Source organism: Sebastes fasciatus, chromosome 13 (genome assembly GCF_043250625.1).
Source record: "Sebastes fasciatus isolate fSebFas1 chromosome 13, fSebFas1.pri, whole genome shotgun sequence".
NCBI lineage: Eukaryota > Metazoa > Chordata > Actinopteri > Perciformes > Sebastidae > Sebastes > Sebastes fasciatus.
The window spans coordinates 32,558,825-32,579,817 of NC_133807.1; the positions used below are offsets into that span (position 1 = coordinate 32,558,825).

A 20,993-nucleotide genomic window follows, 5' to 3' on the forward strand; every position below is an offset into this window, starting at 1 on the left:
CTGTGACTAGTCAGAGTTCTTATTCCAGATATCTATAACATCACTGTGACTAGTCAGAGTTCTTATTCCAGATATCTATAACGTCATTGTGACTAGTCAGAGTTCTTATTCCAGATATCTATAACATCATTGTGACTAGTCAGAGTTCTTATTCCAGATATCTATAACATCACTGTGACTAGTCAGAGTTCTTATTCCAGATATCTATAACATCACTGTGACTAGTCAGAGTTCTTATTCCAGATATCTATAACGTCATTGTGACTAGTCAGAGTTCTTATTCCAGATATCTATAACATCATTGTGACTAGTCAGAGTTCTTATTCCAGATATCTATAACATCATTGTGACTAGTCAGAGTTCTTATTCCAGATATCTATAACATCATTGTGACTAGTCAGAGTTCTTATTCCAGATATCTATAACGTCATTGTGACTAGTCAGAGTTCTTATTCCAGATATCTATAACATCATTGTGACTAGTCAGAGTTCTTATTCCAGATATCTATAACATCACTGTGAATAGTCAGAGTTCTTATTCCAGATATCTATAACATCACTGTGACTAGTCAGAGTTCTTATTCCAGATATCTATAACATCATTGTGACTAGTCAGAGTTCTTATTCCAGATATCTATAACATCATTGTGACTAGTCAGAGTTCTTATTCCAGATATCTATAACATCATTGTGACTAGTCAGAGTTCTTATTCCAGATATCTATAACATCACTGTGACTAGTCAGAGTTCTTATTCCAGATATCTATAACGTCATTGTGACTAGTCAGAGTTCTTATTCCAGATATCTATAACATCATTGTGACTAGTCAGAGTTCTTATTCCAGATATCTATAACATCATTGTGACTAGTCAGAGTTCTTATTCCAGATATCTATAACATCATTGTAACTAGTCAGAGTTCTTATTCCAGATATCTATAACATCATTGTAACTAGTCAGAGTTCTTATTCCAGATATCTATAACATCATTGTAACTAGTCAGAGTTCTTATTCCAGATATCTATAACATCATTGTAACTAGTCAGAGTTCTTATTCCAGATATCTATAACGTCAAAACGACAGTTAGAGATCTCTGTAGTCCATGGTGCCTTCTAATGGGGTTGTGTTTACGAGTTGGGCCCATATGAACGTGACCCTCATGTCGTATTCACGACCTCATAAGTGTTTTTTCATGTTGACAGAAATGGCAGAAGTTATTTTTTCGTCTGTTGTTTTTCTTCACAATTTTATAATACGTCTGAGGAAAATGTTGATATTCCCAACGGCTTCATCTTTCTCCTCTGTCAATATATCTTTGCATTTCCTGCATTATGTAACCCATTTGCTAGCTTGCTAAATTGTTAGCTTCTGTGGCTTCTAGATGCCGACAGTAACGTTAATATTGCCGTTGCTTAGCAGCGGTGTTATTCACGACTTGACCACTTGAACGCCAAACATATCGTGTACACGACTTCCAATGTTGTAAACACAAGCTCATGAGTTTCATTTGAAGGCACCATTAGTTCTGACTATCCTAAATAACAGTTACGGATATCTCAAACCTCATTCTGACTAGTCAGAGTTGTTGTCATGACGTTGCTCATCAAGGCTTCCCATTGGATATCGGCCCAACAAAGCATCTGAACAGTGTCAGCAGAAGCTTTTGCTAACTTGGATAGTTTGGTAAGGTGTGAAAGATATTCAGAGAGTCAAACTTCCCTGATCAATAACTCATAAGAGAAACTAGGGATGCTAATTTAGAAAGATTTTCTTAACCGATAGCCGACCCTTGTTAACAGATTATTAACCGTTAACCGACAAGATTTGTGCCTCGCATGCAGCGGTGCTCCAGCTGCAGTGTAGGAGCACAACAGAAAACTGAATCTCCAGTTCACCCGTCCGAGAGCGTATGCTGCGTTAGATATTATAGAGTTCATATGGTGACTTTGCTGTTTGCTGCTCTAGAAACAACATTTAGCCTAGATCAGGGGTCAGCAACCTGCGGCTCTTTAGCCCCTCTCCAGTGGCTCCCTGTGGCTTTGACAAAAAATTATATAGAAATGAATAATGGTTATTTTTTAACATTTTAACTTTAATTAATCATTGTTGTAGGCCTTATATCAGGGATGCACCGATACCAATGGGCCAAAGCCCAGGTATCGCTATCGCTATCGGGACTGAAGAAGTGGGATCGGTGCATCCCTATAGCCTTTACACTGAATAATAAAATACGTTTTTACCATTTCAGTAAACTAAACTGTGTCGTAGCCTACGTACGTCTACGGCCCAGCACTTATCCTCTAATTTTTGCCGATCCTACAGTAGGTTTCCAAATCCACATATAAGGAAAGGTCTAAGAGGAAAATGGAGAATTAAATAGTGCGTGGACAGATTTGTTTGCTTTCTGCGGCGAAAAATTAGCAAACAACAAAAAAAGTAATTGAAAGATATTTTCCAGAACAAACACACTGGAAGCTCCTTCTGAGAAGAGCTTCAAATCTCCACAAGACGATTCTTCAACGTCCCGCCTCTCGTTTGCACTTTAGTCCTCTCTGCATTAGACCTAATAGGCGGTATTACCTTCATTATGAGGCTCAAATATGTTTTTCGGAGAGATTCGTTTTTATTTATTTTTTGGCCAAAAATGGCTCTTTTGGTAGTAAAGGTTGGCTGACCCCTGGACTAGATATATTTAAAATATTCTAATCTGGTTCTGAATTTAAAAAGACAACCAGGCTGACAAGTATAGCCAATATGCACACTTCAATATTTGTTTATTTATCGCAAGTCATATCGCAATATTGAACAATGATATCGCACATCGCTGAGTTTCCTCGTATCGTGCAACTGAATTGCGGCAAAAGTCGTTTGAATCGTACGAATCAAAACGTAATTACAGATATCTTGAATTAGAGTTTTGACTAGACAAAATGATGTTGCAGATATCTCTAATGAATAGCTATTACATGTTAAAGCGTATATTGCCACACCGAGGAGGGGCGGTGTGAGGCCTGCAGAGAGGAGAGGGATCATCTCAGGTCTTTATTCCATTAAATATATAGCAGCAATGTGAACTCGCCCTGTGGCTTATATAGCAACCAGCCTGCTGGCGGGGAAGTAGGTCAAACATACTCACAACACACTTAAGACTTCTCATAGTGAGCCTTAAGAAGGTTCAAAGGGGCTCTTATGTTATGCTATGTTATGTTATGATAGGACGGCTCGAACTTCTACTGTCTGACTACTTTCCAGTTTGTCCAGTTCTACCATTGAGAACAGTTACACTGCTGTGTGTGTGTGTGTGTGTGTGTGTGTGTGTGTGTGTGTGTGATGATTACTGTGGAGTCATTGGTGCAGCTGGCACACAATGCATTCCCTCTATAGGCATTTCCTGATTCTCATGTGCCCATGCCTGCCTGCCTGCACGGCTGCTGTGCTGCTCTCCTATCAAGTCGAGACATATGCCTGATTATTAATATTCTTATATAACAGACAGAATATAACTTCTGATGTAGTGTGCCTCTGTGTGCAGACATGTTTAAACGGTAAAGGATGCCGGTTAAAGGGGGACACACCGCGCCGAATATAGTCGATGTATTGCGGCTTGTCCCACGCGCGGTATATAAAATGACTATATCGCGAACATCGACTACAAATTGTCATGTAATGTTTTTAAGCCACCCCGCCGGCATGAGACTCGCTTTGGCATTTCCTTCTCTCCCTCCGGCTCCCTCTCACAGACTCCGCCTCCATCCAGACCGCTCTCCTGGGCGAATGTGTGACGTATTCGGCCGGCGTGTTTTTGTTTATGGAGGGAAGCAGCGGAGAGACGGAGCCCGGAGAAAGCGAAAGAACTGAAGCGGCAAAGCGAGAACGGTAGCGAGAACACGACCAAAGCAACCAGAGCCAGCCCAGAACCAGAATGACTCTGGCTTCCTCGCTTTCCAAAGCAATCCCATATGACAAAAAAAGTGCAAAATGCAAAGAAATCACGGCCACTGTAAACGACATCGCAACGTTAGCGTAGTTGAAAAGCCCGGATTCAAAAGACTCATTAAGACACTTGATCCAAAATATGAACGTCCAGCTAACAGAACCAAAGCTGTCAGCCTGAAGAAGTGGACCAGACTGCTTTGGTTATAGGCTACACCTCATGGTTGGTGAGTCTTTCTACACTAGTGGGAAAATAATCATTTTTATTATCAGCAATGTTATAACAGCTTACTGGTAAACATAACAATACGTTACTTAACACTTAGTACACACCATTAAAAACGGTGTGTGTGTGTGTGTGTTATGTATTTATCAAAATATATAAAGCATGTATTGCCAGATAACTATTTGGTTAAAGTGAATACAGTTGGATACTGTTTTGTTTTTGCATGAAGGATTAAAATAGTTCCAACAGAAACCACTAATGAATATAAACAAGAAGGTTTTAATGCAGACATATGCTAATAATGCGAATAATCATCATATTGGTGTGATTGTATGCATCAAAGGGTTAAATCGAGCATTTATTAAGTGCTTAGAGGATATTTGAAAATATCGCGATGTATATCGTGTATCGCGATATTGCCTAAAAATATCGCAATATTATTTTTAGGCCATATCACCCAGCCCTACTCCTCTCCCTCCCCAGCGGTGCAGAGTCTGCTGCCCTCTCCTGTCTCCCTCCCCAGCAGTGGAGAGTCTCCTCTCCTCTCCCTCCCCAGCAGTGGAGAGTCTGCTGCCCTCTCCTGTCTCCCTCCCCAGCAGTGGAGAGTCTCCTCTCCTCTCCCTCCCCAGCAGTGGAGTCTCCTCTCCTCTCCTCTCTCCCTCCCCAGCAGTGGAGAGTCTCCTGCCCTCTTCCTCCCCAGTGGTGGAGAGTCTGCTCTCCTCTCCTCTCCCTCCCCAGCAGTGGAGAGTCTCCTCTCCTCTCCCTCCCCAGCGGTGGAGAGTCTCCCTCCCCAGCAGTGGAGTCTCCTCTCCTCTCCTCTCTCCCTCCCCAGCAGTGGAGAGTCTCCTGCCCTCTTCCTCCCCAGTGGTGGAGAGTCTGCTCTCCTCTCCTCTCCCTCCCCAGCAGTGGAGAGTCTCCTCTCCTCTCCCTCCCCAGCGGTGGAGAGTCTCCCTCCCCAGCAGTGGAGAGTCTCCTCTGCTCTCCCTCCCCAGTGGTGGACAGTCCTCTCCCTCCCCAGCAGTGGAGAGTCTCCTCTGCTCTCCCTCCCCAGTGGTGGACAGTCCTCTCCCTCCCCAGCAGTGGAGAGTCTCCTCTCCTGTCCCTCCCCAGCAGTGGAGTCTCCCTCTCCCTCCCAAGCGGTGGACAGTCCTCTCCCTCCCCAGCAGTGGAGAGTCTCCTCTCCTGTCCCTCCCCAGCAGTGGAGTCTCCCTCTCCCTCCCAAGCGGTGGACAGTCCTCTCCCTCCCCAGCAGTGGAGAGTCTCCTCTCCTGTCCCTCCCCAGCAGTGGAGTCTCCCTCTCCCTCCCCAGCAGTGGAGAGTCTGCTGCCCTACTCCTCTCCCTCCCCAGCAGTGGAGAGTCTGCTGCCCTACTCCTCTCCCTCCCCAGCGGTGGACAGTCCTGTCCCTCCTCCTCCTCCGCGGGCCTATAGAGGAGCAGCAGCTAATGGCTAAAGCAGCTAACTGTTCAGTATATTTTGGGTTGGCCCCGGCAGCGCGCGCCATCCACCACCTTCATGCACACTTTGCAACAATGTCACAGCATTTCCGCGGTTAAGAATCAACACAAGGTTCCAAAAACAGATACAAACATTCCACTTACTGCCTGAGCAGGTCGAGGTAGCTGTTGTAGCTGCTGACGCCGGTTACAATGTATCTTATTTAAATGTGTCGGTGTCGGTGGTGATGGGGGGGGAAATCGCTCCCCCTGCCATTCTCCATTCTACCGACATCAACAGGTCATCCCAGGACACGCAGCAGCTGAGGGCGAGCCAGACGGAACCAGTGCGGCACGGAGCGGAGGGGGGATAGGGGGGGGGAGCACAACAAGGCACAGCTCTCTCCACAGCTCTCTTTACAAACGGAGCTCGCAAGTGCTGCCGTGCCAAAAAACAAAAAGTGGCATCGCGTTTACGCACCATGGAATGAACCATTTAACCGACGCTGATAAGACGAAAGTTTAGGACTGTTCCAACTTGGACCTTTTACCCCCCCCCCCGCCCCCCCTCCAAAAACTTTAATTGTCCCGCATCTACTGGACCGTTCATCATCATGTACATCCAGAGGACAGATGGTCATTTTTGTAATGGGTTACGTCTGAATAATTGTGTCCTACTTGTCTGTCTGTCTGTCTATGGTAACAGTCTGTCTATTGGATGTGTACTTTTTCTCAAACTGAGCTGCATGAATTTCAGTGCAAACTGACAATAAAGTTGTATCGTATCATCAACCCATAAACCCCGTGGCTAACTGAGGACACCGGCACAGACCTCCTCTTCCTCCTCCTCCTCCTCTTCCTCCTCCAACACCACCGACTGAATCCTCAGGCGACCCCGGGACGCCTCGCACACACCGCGGCAGCAGACTAGACACACTCACCCCCTCGCTGGCTGGCTCGGCTGGCTGGGAAGTCGTTGGTTAACAGAGCAGGAGACTCAGCAGAGCTCTCTTCTCTCTTCTCCACTGCTGCTGCTTCTTCTTCTTCTTCTCCTCTTCCTCCTCGCACCGGGCAGCAGCCATTCAGTGGGAGCGAAGCGCCGATAGCAGAGCCATCGAGGGCGGTACAGTATCCCAGGGGATTGCAGAGCGCAGAGCCATTGATCGCTGATCTGAGCAGAAGCAGGAGGGGGAAGAGGAGGAGGAGGAGCAGGAGAGGATGAAGACGAGCATGACGCGCTCGTCGTTCAATCGCATGATCGTGTGGAGCGCGCAGCCTCAATTTGGGGAGACCTATCCCAACAGCGTGGACTATTTGCGCATTGGCACACAGCAAAGAGGCAGCATGCAATGAGGGAAACCTCTCTCTCTCTCTGTCTCTCTCTCTCTCTCTCAATTCAATTCAATTCAATTTGCTTTATTGATCATGACTGTAAGGTGAACAATATTGCCAAAGCGTCAATTCAATAATAAATTAAAAAAAGAACAAAATAAACACAAAAACATATATATACACATATATACAATTCATTAAACGAATTACAATATATAGATATTTAAAAAAAGAACATGCATGTAAATGTAAGAAAACAATAAAGAAGTAATTAATGTTTGTTGTGTCAATAAAACAAACAAACAAATAAAAAAAATGAATAATATATTGCAATATCAAAGGATAAATGTAAAAAAACAAAAAAAAGAACCCATAAAGTAGAGAAGTAAATAAAAGGCAGAGTGTGAGTTACATCTATTATGTGTTGTTGTGGTTGTCTCTCTCTCTCTCTCTCTCTCTCTCTCTCTCTCTCTCTCAATTCAATTCAATTTGCTTTATTGATCATGACTGTCAGGTGAACAATATTGCCAAAGTGTCAATTCAATAATACAAAAAATAAAAAGTTGGTGTGTATATAGGATGTATAGGGTAAAGTTAGTGTATATAGGATGTATAGGGTAAAGTAAGTGGTGTATAGGATGTATAGGGTAAAGTTGGTGTATATAGGATGTATAGGGTAAAGTAAGTGTATATAGGATGTATAGGGTAAAGTTAGTGTATATAGGATGTATAGGGTAAAGTTGGTGTATATAGGATGTATAGTGTAAAGTAAGTGTATATAGGATGTATAGGGTAAAGTTGGTGTATATAGGATGTATAGGGTAAAGTTAGTGTATATAGGATGTATAGGGTAAAGTAAGTGTATATAGGATGTATAGGGTAAAGTTAGTGTATATAGGATGTATAGGGTAAAGTAAGTGTATATAGGATGTATAGGGTAAAGTTAGTGTATATAGGATGTATAGGGTAAAGTTAGTGTATATAGGATGTATAGGGTAAAGTAAGTGTATATAGGATGTATAGGGTAAAGTTAGTGTATATAGGATGTATAGGGTAAAGTAAATGTACATAGGATGTATAGTGTAAAGTAAGTGGTATATAGGATGTATAGGGTAAAGTTAGTGTATATAGGATGTATAGGGTAAAGTAAGTGGTGTATAGGATGTATAGGGTAAAGTAAGTGTATATAGGATGTATAGGGTAAAGTAAGTGTATATAGGATGTATAGTGTAAAGTAAGTGTATATAGGATGTATAGGGTAAAGTAAGTGTATATAGGATGTATAGTGTAAAGTAAGTGTATATAGGATGTATAGGGTAAAGTAAGTGGTGTATAGGATGTATAGTGTAAAGTAAGTGGTATATAGGATGTATAGGGTAAAGTTAGTGTATATAGGATGTATAGCGTAAAGTAAGTGTATATAGGATGTATAGGGTAAAGTTGGTGTATATAGGATGTATAGGGTAAAGTAAGTGTATATAGGATGTATAGTGTAAAGTAAGTGTATATAGGATGTATAGTGTAAAGTAAGTGTATATGGGATGTATAGGGTAAAGTAAGTGGTGTATAGGATGTATAGTGTAAAGTAAGTGGTATATAGGATGTATAGGGTAAAGTTAGTGTATATAGGATGTATAGCGTAAAGTAAGTGTATATAGGATGTATAGGGTAAAGTTGGTGTATATAGGATGTATAGGGTAAAGTAAGTGTATATAGGATGTGTAGTGTAAAGTAAGTGTATATAGGATGTATAGGGTAAAGTAAGTGGTGTATAGGATGTATAGTGTAAAGTAAGTGGTATATAGGATGTATAGGGTAAAGTTAGTGTATATAGGATGTATAGCGTAAAGTAAGTGTATATAGGATGTATAGGGTAAAGTTGGTGTATATAGGATGTATAGGGTAAAGTAAGTGTATATAGGATGTATAGTGTAAAGTAAGTGTATATAGGATGTATAGTGTAAAGTTAGTGGTATATAGGATATATAGTGTAAAGTAAGAGGTATATAGGATGTATAGTGTAAAGTAAGTCTAAAGTGCGCCAGTGGTGCATGTTTCAAGGTAGATAGTGCATGTTTAAAGGTAGATAGTGCATGTTTAAAGGTAGATAGTGCATGTTAAAAGGTAGATAGTGCATGTTTAAAGGCAGATAGTGCATGTTTAAAGGTAGATAGTGCATGTTTAAAGGCAGATAGTGCATGTTTAAAGGTAGATAGTGCATGCTTATAGGTAGATAGTGCATGTTTAAAGGCAGATAGTGCATGTTTAAAGGTAGATAGTGCATGCTTATAGGTAGATAGTGCATGTTTAAAGGTAGATAGTGCATGTTTAAAGGTAGATAGTGCATGTTTAAAGGCAGAAAGTGCATGCTTATTGGTAGATAGCGCATGTTTAAAGGCAGATAGTGCATGTTTAAAGGTAGATAGTGCATGTTTATAGGTAGATAGCGCATGTTTAAAGTTCTTAAAGTCCTCATAGTTCTCATATGGGGGATAAAGCCGTGTGCTTGATGGCTGTAAACAGCCAAAATACAGAGTACTACCTGGCTACCTGCACGCACCTGTGTGATATACAGTACAGTTATAGCAGTGCTTGAAGTGGCAAAAAAATAAGTGCCAGCTATCAGCAATCTCTTGCTCCTATTAATTCATTATTATTTATTTAAGCATGTTATAATGTGTCAGTCATAATCAGTTTTATTGCTGCTATTATTATACTTCTATAGTTGGACTATAATACTCCAATAATATTCCAACTGGAACTTTATAGAGTCACTACGGTGATGTGTTTGTATATTTACCCGTAGTGTTACTGCTTCCCTGTGTTATTTATAGCCTATAGTATCTATATATAATATATTATAGGATGTCTAGAAATCAAACAGCAGACAGACAGACAGACAGACAGACAGACAGACAGACAGACAGACAGACAGACAGACAGGCGGGTAAGCATGTAGCGCTGAGGTGTGTGAGCTCTTCATTCAGGTTTTAGCAGCAGTGTCCCAGTCAGGATGCTCCTACATATTATACACAGACACATTCTGAGTTTCTAGTTTCCGAGTTTCTACAGTGAATAAAAGGTGAAAAGAAAAGAAAATGTGCAGGTTTTTGACTTAAATCAATGCAATTTTACATCATTTTGGACTATATAATTATATAGTATATGATACTGTATATATTTTATCTAGAATTGATAAAAAATGATCAATAATCCCTCCAAAATACCACATGAAGACACCAAGACCTTAAGGAACACCATAAAAAAAGCCATGCTGTGATTTGGGATCAAAAACTTTTGACATTTTGAGATTTCTGCAAGAATTGCATTGGATGGCGAGGACTTGTGTTGTGTAAACTGCTCAGAAACCCCCTTATTGTTGCTCTAGGTCCCTAGTCTGATCCATCCATCCTCTGAATGCTCTAGGTCTCTAGTCTGATCCATCCATCCTCTGAATGCTCTAGGTCTCTAGTCTGATCCATCCATCCTCTGAATGCTCTAGGTCTCTAGTCTGATCCATCCATCCTCTGAATGCTCTAGGTCTCTAGTCTGATCCATCCATCCTCTGAATGCTCTAGGTCTCTAGTCTGATCCATCCATCCTCTCAATGCTCTAGGTCTCTAGTTTGATCCATACATCCTCTCAATGCTCTAGGTCTCTAGTTTGATCCATCCATCCTCTGAATGCTCTAGGTCTCTAGTTTGATCCATCCGACCTCTGAATGCTCTAGGTCTCTAGTTTGATCCATCCATCCTCTGAATGCTCTAGGTCTCTAGTCTGATCCATCCATCCTCTGAATGCTCTAGGTCTCTAGTTTGATCCATCCATCCTCTGAATGCTCTAGGTCTCTAGTTTGATCCATACATCCTCTCAATGCTCTAGGTCTCTAGTTTGATCCATCCATCCTCTGAATGCTCTAGGTCTCTAGTTTGATCCATCCATCCTCTGAATGCTCTAGGTCTCTAGTTTGATCCATCCATCCTCTGAATGCTCTAGGTCTCTAGTCTGATCCATCCATCCTCTGAATGCTCTAGGTCTCTAGTTTGATCCATCCATCCTCTGAATGCTCTAGGTCTCTAGTTTGATCCATCCGACCTCTGAATGCTCTAGGTCTCTAGTTTGATCCATCCATCCTCTGAATGCTCTAGGTCTCTAGTCTGATCCATCCATCCTCTGAATGCTCTAGGTCTCTAGTTTGATCCATCCATCCTCTGAATGCTCTAGGTCTCTAGTTTGATCCATACATCCTCTCAATGCTCTAGGTCTCTAGTTTGATCCATCCATCCTCTGAATGCTCTAGGTCTCTAGTTTGATCCATCCATCCTCTGAATGCTCTAGGTCTCTAGTTTGATCCATCCATCCTCTGAATGCTCTAGGTCTCTAGTCTGATCCATCCATCCTCTGAATGCTCTAGGTCTCTAGTTTGATCCATCCATCCTCTGAATGCTCTAGGTCTCTAGTTTGATCCATACATCCCTCAATGCTCTAGGTCTCTAGTTTGATCCATACATCCTCTCAATGCTCTAGGTCTCTAGTTTGATCCATCCATCCTCTGAATGCTCTAGGTCTCTAGTTTGATCCATCCATCCTCTGAATGCTCTAGGTCTCTAGTTTGATCCATCCATCCTCTGAATGCTCTAGGTCTCTAGTCTGATCCATCCATCCTCTGAATGCTCTAGGTCTCTAGTTTGATCCATCCATCCTCTGAATGCTCTAGGTCTCTAGTTTGTGGCTGTAAAGTTTCATGAGGCTGTGATTATCCTAGAGGTCACCACAGGTCTTTTTATACATGGAGGTCAATGAAATGTCTCCTATGGGGACTAACATCATCACACATGAATACAGTTGGGCTCATTGGATCCACAAGAGTCTCAGCTTTACAGTGATACCCAATTTATGGAATTCAAAGACTGTTTAGGGACCCCAGTATGCAGAAATATTAATAGAAATACACATCTTGAGGTCAGAGGTCAAGGGACCCCTTTGAAAATGGCCAGTTTTTCCTCACTAAAATTTAGCCCAACTTTGGATCGTTATTTAGCCTCCTTCCTGACATGGTAGCAAGACATGGTTGGTACCAATGGATTCATTCTAGTTTCATCTGATATCTGTATCTTCACTCTAACCCTACAACTGAACCTACTAGAGCCTCTGAAAGACAGTAAAGTCAGTCGGATCGCGGGTCTCTGAGGGTTAAAGATGCAATCTGATTGTATTATAGTGACAATAACATCCTAAAAGGCCGACATATCCACCTAACCTGCTTCTGAAGTTATAAAACTCAGCTCACATCATCAGTAGAGGTGGAGGGAAACTTTGGACATCACAGTGCAATAACAGATTGAAGAGTTAAATCTGCTTTACAGTGATACCCAATTTATGTAACTCAAGACGGTTTAGGGACCCCAGTATGCAGAAATATTCAAATACACCATTTAAGAATAGGAGACAATAACACATTTATAGTGCATGTGATTATCATAAAGTGAGCATGTCTGTAAAGTGGATACTCGTGGGTACCCATACAACCCATTTACATTCACATAATCTGGAGGTCAGAGGTCATGTGACCCCTTTGAAAATGACCATATTTGTGGTCAAAACATAGTTAAAGTTACTCATATCACACTGCATGTATGACATAAACTATTTTACATTACAGCTAGGATAAAGATATTCTGTCTTAAAATATTTTGAAAGCAATAGAGAATCTACTTAAATTCCCTAATTTCCTTTGTCACTGCTAAACAACAGGAAGGTCTCCACGGGCCATTATACCCTGACATGAGCATGTAGACAATGAAGTGTCAGTTTAAGCGGTAGAAATAGAAGAAGGTAAAAGAGAACGTCTAAGTCTGTTTGTATTTTGGCAGCTGAGCAATGCTCTGAGGGGTCTTCCTGGAGACGGTCATTGTGGGAGCTTGTACCACCATCTAGAGGATAATGAAAACACAAATGAACAACACTTCTGAGCTATTTCCAGAATATAAGAACTTCACAGTATTATGTATGTATGCTGGACCAACAATGGTGCTGCGCCGCCTGCAGTGTGATCACGGTACAAGTGGTTATAAATACTTACTGTATGTTTAGAAGAAAGCGTTTATACTCTCATATCTGGATCAAGTGCTAACATCTGAACATAATAAAATCCAATTCAGAGCTGCTTTTTCCTCATCGTTTTCAGATTAAGAGCGTGTTTGACTTTTAATGTGTATTCAGAATATTTGTTTGGTGCTTCAGCCACAATTTGAAGCTTTTATTTCACTATTATTAATTTTTTTGTTTTAATCTTCTTTCCTCTAAAACAGCTATTATACTGTACTATATTATATATTGTATTATATTATATCATATCATATCATATCATCTCATATCATATTATATCATATTATATCATATTATATTATATTATATTATATCATATTATATTATATTATATCATATTATATTATATTATATGATATGATATGATATGATATGATATGATATTTTATTTTATTATATTATATCATATCATATCACATATTATATCATATCACATTATATTATATTATATTAAATTATATTATATCATATTTTATTTTATTATATTATATCATATTATATTATATTATATCATATTATATTATATTATATTATATCATATTATATTATATTATATTATATTATATTTTATTATATTATATCATATCATATCATATTATATCATATAATATATTATATTATATTACATTATATTATATCATATTATATCATATTATATTATATTATATTATGTTATATTATATTATATTATATCATATTATATTATATTATATCATATTATATTATATTATATTATATTATATTATTTTATATTATATTATATCATATCATATCATATTATATCATATCATATTATATCACATTATATATTATATTATATTATATTATATTATATTATATTATATTATATTACATTATATTATATCATATATACCCCGCCCCTTCCTGTCCGCTCCACAGCCACCACACAGGTGAATGAAATGACGTCCAACCATGGAGGTACGGGTCCAACAGGTGACGACGACTTGCTTCAAGGTTTACCTTTCTACCCACACCAAGAGGAAATGGTGAGTTTTACATTTTAAATGAAGTTCTGGTTGTTTGAGCTGGTGTTCTGTTTGTCTCTGTGTGGTTCATGTGATGTTTGAACTACAACATTAAGCTCACACTGTTGTCTTCATGATGCTAGTAAAAGCACAGGTGTTACTAATTAGATTAATGACAGCTCTGTTTTATTCTAGTGTCCCAGGTGAGCATGGAAGTGTAACAGTGGGTCAGCATGCATAATACCAGGAGCCTCAAACTGTATGCTATTAGGCCATGATTAATTAGATTATTTAGCTTCTGTGACATGTCAGAATGACAGAAAAAAGGCCTGGTGGTGACATTATAAGTCAATATGGTTAGTAGAATACTGCCACCTGCTGGAAGTGTTTACAACTAAAAATGCCCATGTCTTGCATTCAGTGCAGGCTGGTCCATAGAGGCAAGAGGAAGTTACTCCTCCTCTATTGATGAGAGGCAGGAGGTCCTGATACTGATGATAATGTGGTTATTAGTGAAAGTAAAGTATAACTACACAAGATGCTCCACGTTCCTCATTTTCACACTATTTCCACATGTAAAAATACTACTTTATAATATTATGACTATTCTCATAATAATACAAGTTTTTTTCTCCAAACTTCTGACTTTATTTTCATAATATTACGACTTTTTTTCTCTTAAATTTATGATTTTATTCTCCTAATATTCCGACTTTTTCTCGTAAACTTATGACTTTATTTTCATATTACGACTTTGTTCTTGTAAATTTCTGACTTCTCATAATATTACGACTTTTTTTCTCTTAAACTTCTGACTTTATTCTCATAATACTACGACTTTCTTTTTCCAAACTTCTGACTTTAACTTCATATTACGACTTTTTTTCTCATAAACTTATGACTTTATTTTCATAGTATTACAACTTTTTTTCCTCTAAATTTATGACTTTATTTTCATAACATTACGACTTTTTTTCTCATAATTTTATGACTTTATTCTCATAATACTACGACTTTTTTTCTCGTAAATTTAGGACTTTATTTTCATAATATTACGACTTTTTTCTCTTAAACTTCTGACGTTATTCTCATAATACTACGACTTTTTTTTCCAAACTTCTGACTTTAACCTAGTATTAATTTTTTTCTTGTAAATTTCTGACTTTATTCTCATAATACTAGGACTTTTTTTTCTTAAATTTATGACTTTAATCTCGAAATCTCAGATTATTTTTCCCCCCCCTCAATGTGGCCCTGATACTCTAATACTCTGTCGTAAAAAAAAAGAATAATTGGTTGAAATAAACCATTACCAAATTTCATTATCATTTACAAAATATATATTTTTTTTCTTCTTTGGGAAAAAAATCCATAATTCAAATCCTTCAACAGCGACACATGCAAGGCGGCTTGTGTGTGTGAGTGTGAAGTGGTTTTGGGTTAGTCAGCTAAACAGTCTCATGCACTACTGTCAAGATGTAGTGATAGTTTTATCAAAATAACTTTTTTGAATCATATTTGCTCCATTTCTACCCACAGCAGCTTTAACCGTTGTAGAGAGAGAGTAATTCTCCTTTATGTGTGGACACACCGGCGGGGTCAAGCAAGAACCCAGAGGGAGGGAGGGAGGGAGGGAGGGAGGCTTGGCATCAGAGGCTGGGGGGGGGATGTTAGACAGGGAGACGCTCTCAGGCAGCCTGCTGGGCATGGTGCCCTGCTTCCCTGTAGCTGGTGCCTTGGCACTTAGACTGGCAGCAGCATGCTGTGACTCCATCCCAGCAACAGCGTCACAGATTTGGGCCGGCTGCCAACGGGTCTCCAGCCAATCAGGGCACGCACAGCGCCCGATCACTCCAGAGGTTAGCCAATAGTGAGCCTGGATGTGCTCAGTGTCACCCCCCCCACCCACCAGATGTGAATTCCTTTAAACCCACAAGGTACACAAATGCAGACACAAACACGCAGCTCTCTAACTCAAACACAGTGCGTGTGCACATATTTACAGTGACCCTGTGTGAGTATGCATGAGACAGAGATGAGATATAAAAACAGTCTCTGTTTGTGTTTTCAAGTGAATGCACCTCTGTATTGGACCATTTAGTAAGTCCAGTTCCAGCCCTGTCAGCACCTCAAATTAGGAATTATTTTTTATTCTCATATTATGACTTTTTTCTCTTAAACTTCTGACTTTATTCTCATAACATTATGACATTTTTCTCTTAAATTTATGACTTTAATCTCTCTCTTTGCCTCTATTTTCGAGACGCGCTAATCAAAAAACACACGTGTATTACCAGAAAACAATCTGTTGTTTTTTCCGCTCTGCTTTTTCCTTACATTGGGGTGATGATGTTGGTCATGCCACTCTGTACAGTCATCAAACTTTGCTCCAGAGATCTTCTTTGTTATGTCTTTGGTGCTAAGTCACTAAATCACTCTCTTTTTTGGCCTTTGCATATGTGGCTTGGCTGTAGGGCCTCTAGACATGTTAGCATTCATTTGATGGGAGCTTGTACAGTAGGGCTGAGATGATTAACCTATCTCCTGATTTGAGACTTGGGTGCCGACTCGATATGTATTGTGATTCGATATTGTGATTTTTGTTAACTTTTTTAACACTAGACCATGGGAAAAAGTTGAATCATACACTTCTAGGGAACTTTGGAAAATATCTAAATGAATCCAGTAAGAATGTTTGATTTTCAGCATGTATGTAGTCAGAGATGTCCTGAAGTAAAATATTTATAATTTGTTTTATCCAGCAACCCAAAAATCAAAGAATAAAGACATTTCCCTCACAAATTAGTGGCATTTTCTTTTTAATTTATTATCTATTTATAATTTATTTAGTATTGCGATTTGATATTATAATTTATTGTGATTTTTGTTAACTTTATTAACACTTGAACATTGGAAAAAGTTGAATCATATACACACATAGGCAAAATTGTTGGTACCCTTCCGTTAAAGAAAGAAAAACCCACAATGGTCACTGAAATAACTTGAAACTGACAAAAGTAATAATAAATAAAAATGTACTGAAAATGAACTAATGAAAATCAGATATTGTTTTTGAATTGTGGTTCAACAGAATCATTTTAAAAAACAAACTAATGAAACTGGCCTGGACAAAAATAGGGACATGTTAAACTAAGGTGTGTCCTGTAAATAGCATCACAGGTGTCTTCAAACTTGTAATCAGTCAGTCTGCCTATTTAAAGGGTCAAAAGTAGTCACTGTGCTGTTTGGTATCATGGTGTGTACCACACTGAACATGGACCACAGAAAGCTAAGGAGAGAGTTGTCTCAGGAGATCAGAAAGAACATTATAGACCTTCATGTTAAAGGTAAAGGCTATAAGACCATCTCCAAGCAGCTTGATGTTCCTGTGACTACAGCTGCACATATTATTCAGAAGTTTAAGGTCCATGGGACTGTAGCCTACCTCCCTGGACGTGGCCGCAAGAGGAACATTGATGACATATTGAAGAGACGGATAATACCATTGTGGGTTTTTCTTTCTTTAAAGGAAGGGTACCAACAATTTTGTCCACGTGTGTATGTTGCCCAACTTGTCAAAGTATTGTTTGTGAGAATAATGGTTGTATTCAAGACGGCTATTCTCAACCACTGGTGGGCCTCAGAGAGCCACCTAGTGGGCTGCGAAGGTGCTGCTAAATGGTTAAATGAACTGCTATTCTGTATTTCAGAGGTTGTAGCGGGCTCACGTTTAAAGCTACAGTGAAGATACTGGCATCATATGAAACTGCAAAACCTGATGAATCCATCGGTACCAACCATGTTCTGCTCAAAGATAGTAGGTCAACCCCTTGAGAAACTCTATGAATCAGCCTATCATAATAACATCGTAAGGCTGGCTAACAACATTGTCTCTAACCCCAATCATGTTTTGAACAGTGAATATCAACTGTTACCATCGAATTGGAGATACAGGGTTCCACGATTTAATAAGGTTAGACTGAAGCACTCTTTTTTGCATCAGTCAATCCTTAAACTAAATATGGAGCCTAATCCCAGATCAAATGTGCGTTAAAGGGCCCTGAATATTGTCTTCTGTGATTGTAATGTTTAAATGTTTGTATCCTTGTTTATTGTCTTTGTCCTTTCTGTGATGTTGCAAACGGAGCTGCTGTTATGCAAAACAAATTTCAGACCTGTCTGACAATAAAGTATAAAGTAAAGTATGTCATGCTAACTTGTCGAGAAAGAGGCTAAATAACGCTCCAAAATTACGCTAAATTTGGTGAGAAAAAACTGTCATATGAGAATAAAGTCAGAAGTTTACAAGAAAAAAAGTCGTAATATGATGAGAATTTCTCACAATTCTGATACTCAGTTTTCCTTATTTAATACTTATTTAATTTTACAGATTCAGTTCCCCTTCACAATTATTATTTTTTTTATTTAATTTTTTTACATTTTTTATATTTTTCAGAATGTGTTTTCTGAATACCGCTCACTCAATATGAGCCTTCACAGCTCACGTTAGGTGAGAGGTCATGATGCATGTTTTTGGACAGTCGGAGGAAACCAGAACACCTGGAGGAAAACCCCCGTTTACACGGAGAGAACAGGCAAACTCTACACCTCATATCGCACGAGGTGATGGTTAAACACCTCATATCACATGAGGTGACGGTGCTACACCTCATATCACACGAGGTGACGGGGCTACACCTCATATTGCACGAGGTGACGGGGCTACACCTCATATTGCACGAGGTGACGGTGCTACACCTCATATCGCATGAGGTGACGCGGCTACACCTCATATCGCACGAGGTGACGGTGCTACACCTCATATCGCACGAGGTGACGCGGCTACACCTCATATCGCACGAGGTGACGGTGCTACACCTCATATCGCATGAGGTGACGCGGCTACACCTCATATCGCACGAGGTGACGGTGCTACACCTCATATCGCACGAGGTGACGCGGCTACACCTCATATCGCATGAGGTGACGGTGTTACACCTCATATGGTATGAGATGACAGTGTTTTATACTTCTGGTGAATATAATCCAATCAATCTTATTTCCATAGATGTATTTTGTAGATACAGTTCCCTTTGTTAACATCTTATTTTGAAAAGCAGACGTAGTCACCACGTGTCTACTTCCTCTAACTTCTCCAAGGTGGTCTCTAGCTCTCCCGTCAGCTCCGTTCTCTTTATCCATCCATGGTCAGCTCCATCGGGGCCGTTTCAATGCAGAGAACGCAAATGTCAGTATCTGGGTTCTCTACAGTCGTAGCGTTGGCTACATTTCACCACGGAGACGAGAGAGACGGCTGGCTTGACCGCAACGTTACCGCCATACCATAGCGTTTCCTGTCCGTGACAGAGTTAGCGTGCAGCTTTAGCTCTGCTCTGTCTAGCTCTGCTTTTCCTGTCAATGTGTGAAACCCAAAGTGTTTCCATCCTTTACTGGATGTGTAGTGTTTACCACGCTGGATTTAACGTGTGAGGGTGCAGGTCGTATCCACGACGACCCTCCAACGTTTTCTACTCTTTCAATTGATTTGCACCTCTGTATCATACCATTTAGTAAGTCCAGTTCAGACCCTTCAGCATCTTCAAATGACTACACAACATGTGTTTCACATAGATCACCGCTGCTGTAAGCGGAGCTTTGTCTCGCTCTAGTGGACATTCTTAGTAGTACAGGGTATGCTGACATTGTCACATGGTATACTGTACTAAGCATTTCTCTGAAGAAGAAATAGCCTATTTTTTGTGTCATCATTTGTTTTAATATAATCAAGGAGGCAAATTATGACAAACTGTGTTTTCCATAATTGAATCTTTATTTTTCTAACTGCAATATATGTTCATTACATTGGTATTTGAATCTCAAAAAAGTCATGCTTTAAAGCTTTTATTTATTTATTGTTGTCTCGTTTCCTCTTACACACAAGAACTACTACATAGCCTACATGCCACACCAAATGTATATAACTGAAAAATTAAAAAGAAATGAATAAACCAGTTCCGTAACATATATATATATATATATATATATATATATATATATATATTAAAAAAAGAAACACAAATTAATGAATTACACTTTAAAACTAGTGAGGCCACATGACATCAAAAACCCTCAAAAGTCCACATTTGGATGATAAAATGGGATAGGTCCTGGGATCATCATCATTTGGTCTAAAAGGAGAAAACATAGGGAATGTGTCAGGATCTAGTGACAGTTTTCATTTGTAAAATTAGCCAGAAATATTTGTAGTCCATAGTAATGTCAATATTAAACATGACAGGGAAATTAAAACCATACAAGTGATGTACTGGGAGATTATTTTAAAAAGAGATGTTACGATATCATTTTTTCCTTCTCAATACTGATTCCGATACCAGCATTATAACAAAATATATAGTCATTATTATTATTATTATTATTATGATTTAACAGCTGTGACATCAGTTCTTCTTCGCTGCTCTAAAACACTAGTCGCCAGTGACAGCCATGATACCTCCGGGACGAGGGCGCAGTGAAGGCTACTGTTTTGGAGCGGCGAAGAAGAATTGATATCCAGTTAATAAATGATTGTATCAGATCGTTGCATAGACTGGCGTACTCGCCGATACCCGATCCCGAATTTTGGGCAGTATCGGACGCATTGCCGATACTGGTATCGGTCTCGGAACAACTCTAACTTTAAAAATACTCAAACTACTCCAACTGTTGTATCTTACCTTCATCATGGTCGCCAAGACACCGTAGATGATGGAGATGAGGAAAAGAACGAGGAAAGTGAAAGTCATATACGAGCTTTCCACACCTGTGTCTTGGTTCACGTCATTATGCATGATGTAATCTAAGAAATTACAGTCCTCCAAGGTGTCTGTGAAAGAATTAAAATGAGATATTTGTTAGTTAAACCTGCAGTAAGCAGATTTTTGTTGGCGTCATTGGGTACAAATTCCATAATAG

At 39.5% G+C, this 20,993-nt stretch overlaps 2 protein-coding genes across 4 annotated transcripts in view; both read right to left on the bottom strand.

Annotated features, from left to right (window-relative positions):
- nacc1a (nucleus accumbens associated 1, BEN and BTB (POZ) domain containing a) overlaps positions 1-6,811 on the bottom strand; it is a 28,877-nt gene extending 22,066 nt beyond the window's left edge. The window contains exon 1 of one of the 3 annotated variants that reach the window (XM_074657011.1): positions 6,537-6,811. The gene's annotated coding sequence lies outside the window, so the exon portion shown is untranslated. Of the gene's footprint in view, positions 1-5,760; positions 5,964-6,536 lie in introns of those variants that run through there. The other 2 variants (XM_074657013.1, XM_074657012.1) reach the window with 2 other exon arrangements.
- A 13,021-nt stretch (positions 6,812-19,832) lies between these two features.
- Positions 19,833-20,993, bottom strand: part of LOC141781326 (uncharacterized) — a 31,399-nt gene continuing 30,238 nt past the window's right edge. The window contains exons 21-22 of the mRNA XM_074657014.1: positions 20,756-20,904; positions 19,833-20,209 (exon numbers count right to left, since the gene is read on the bottom strand). Of these exons, the coding sequence (XP_074513115.1) occupies positions 20,201-20,209; positions 20,756-20,904 (158 nt within the window). The 3' untranslated portion in view covers positions 19,833-20,200. The remainder of the gene's footprint in view (positions 20,210-20,755; positions 20,905-20,993) is intronic.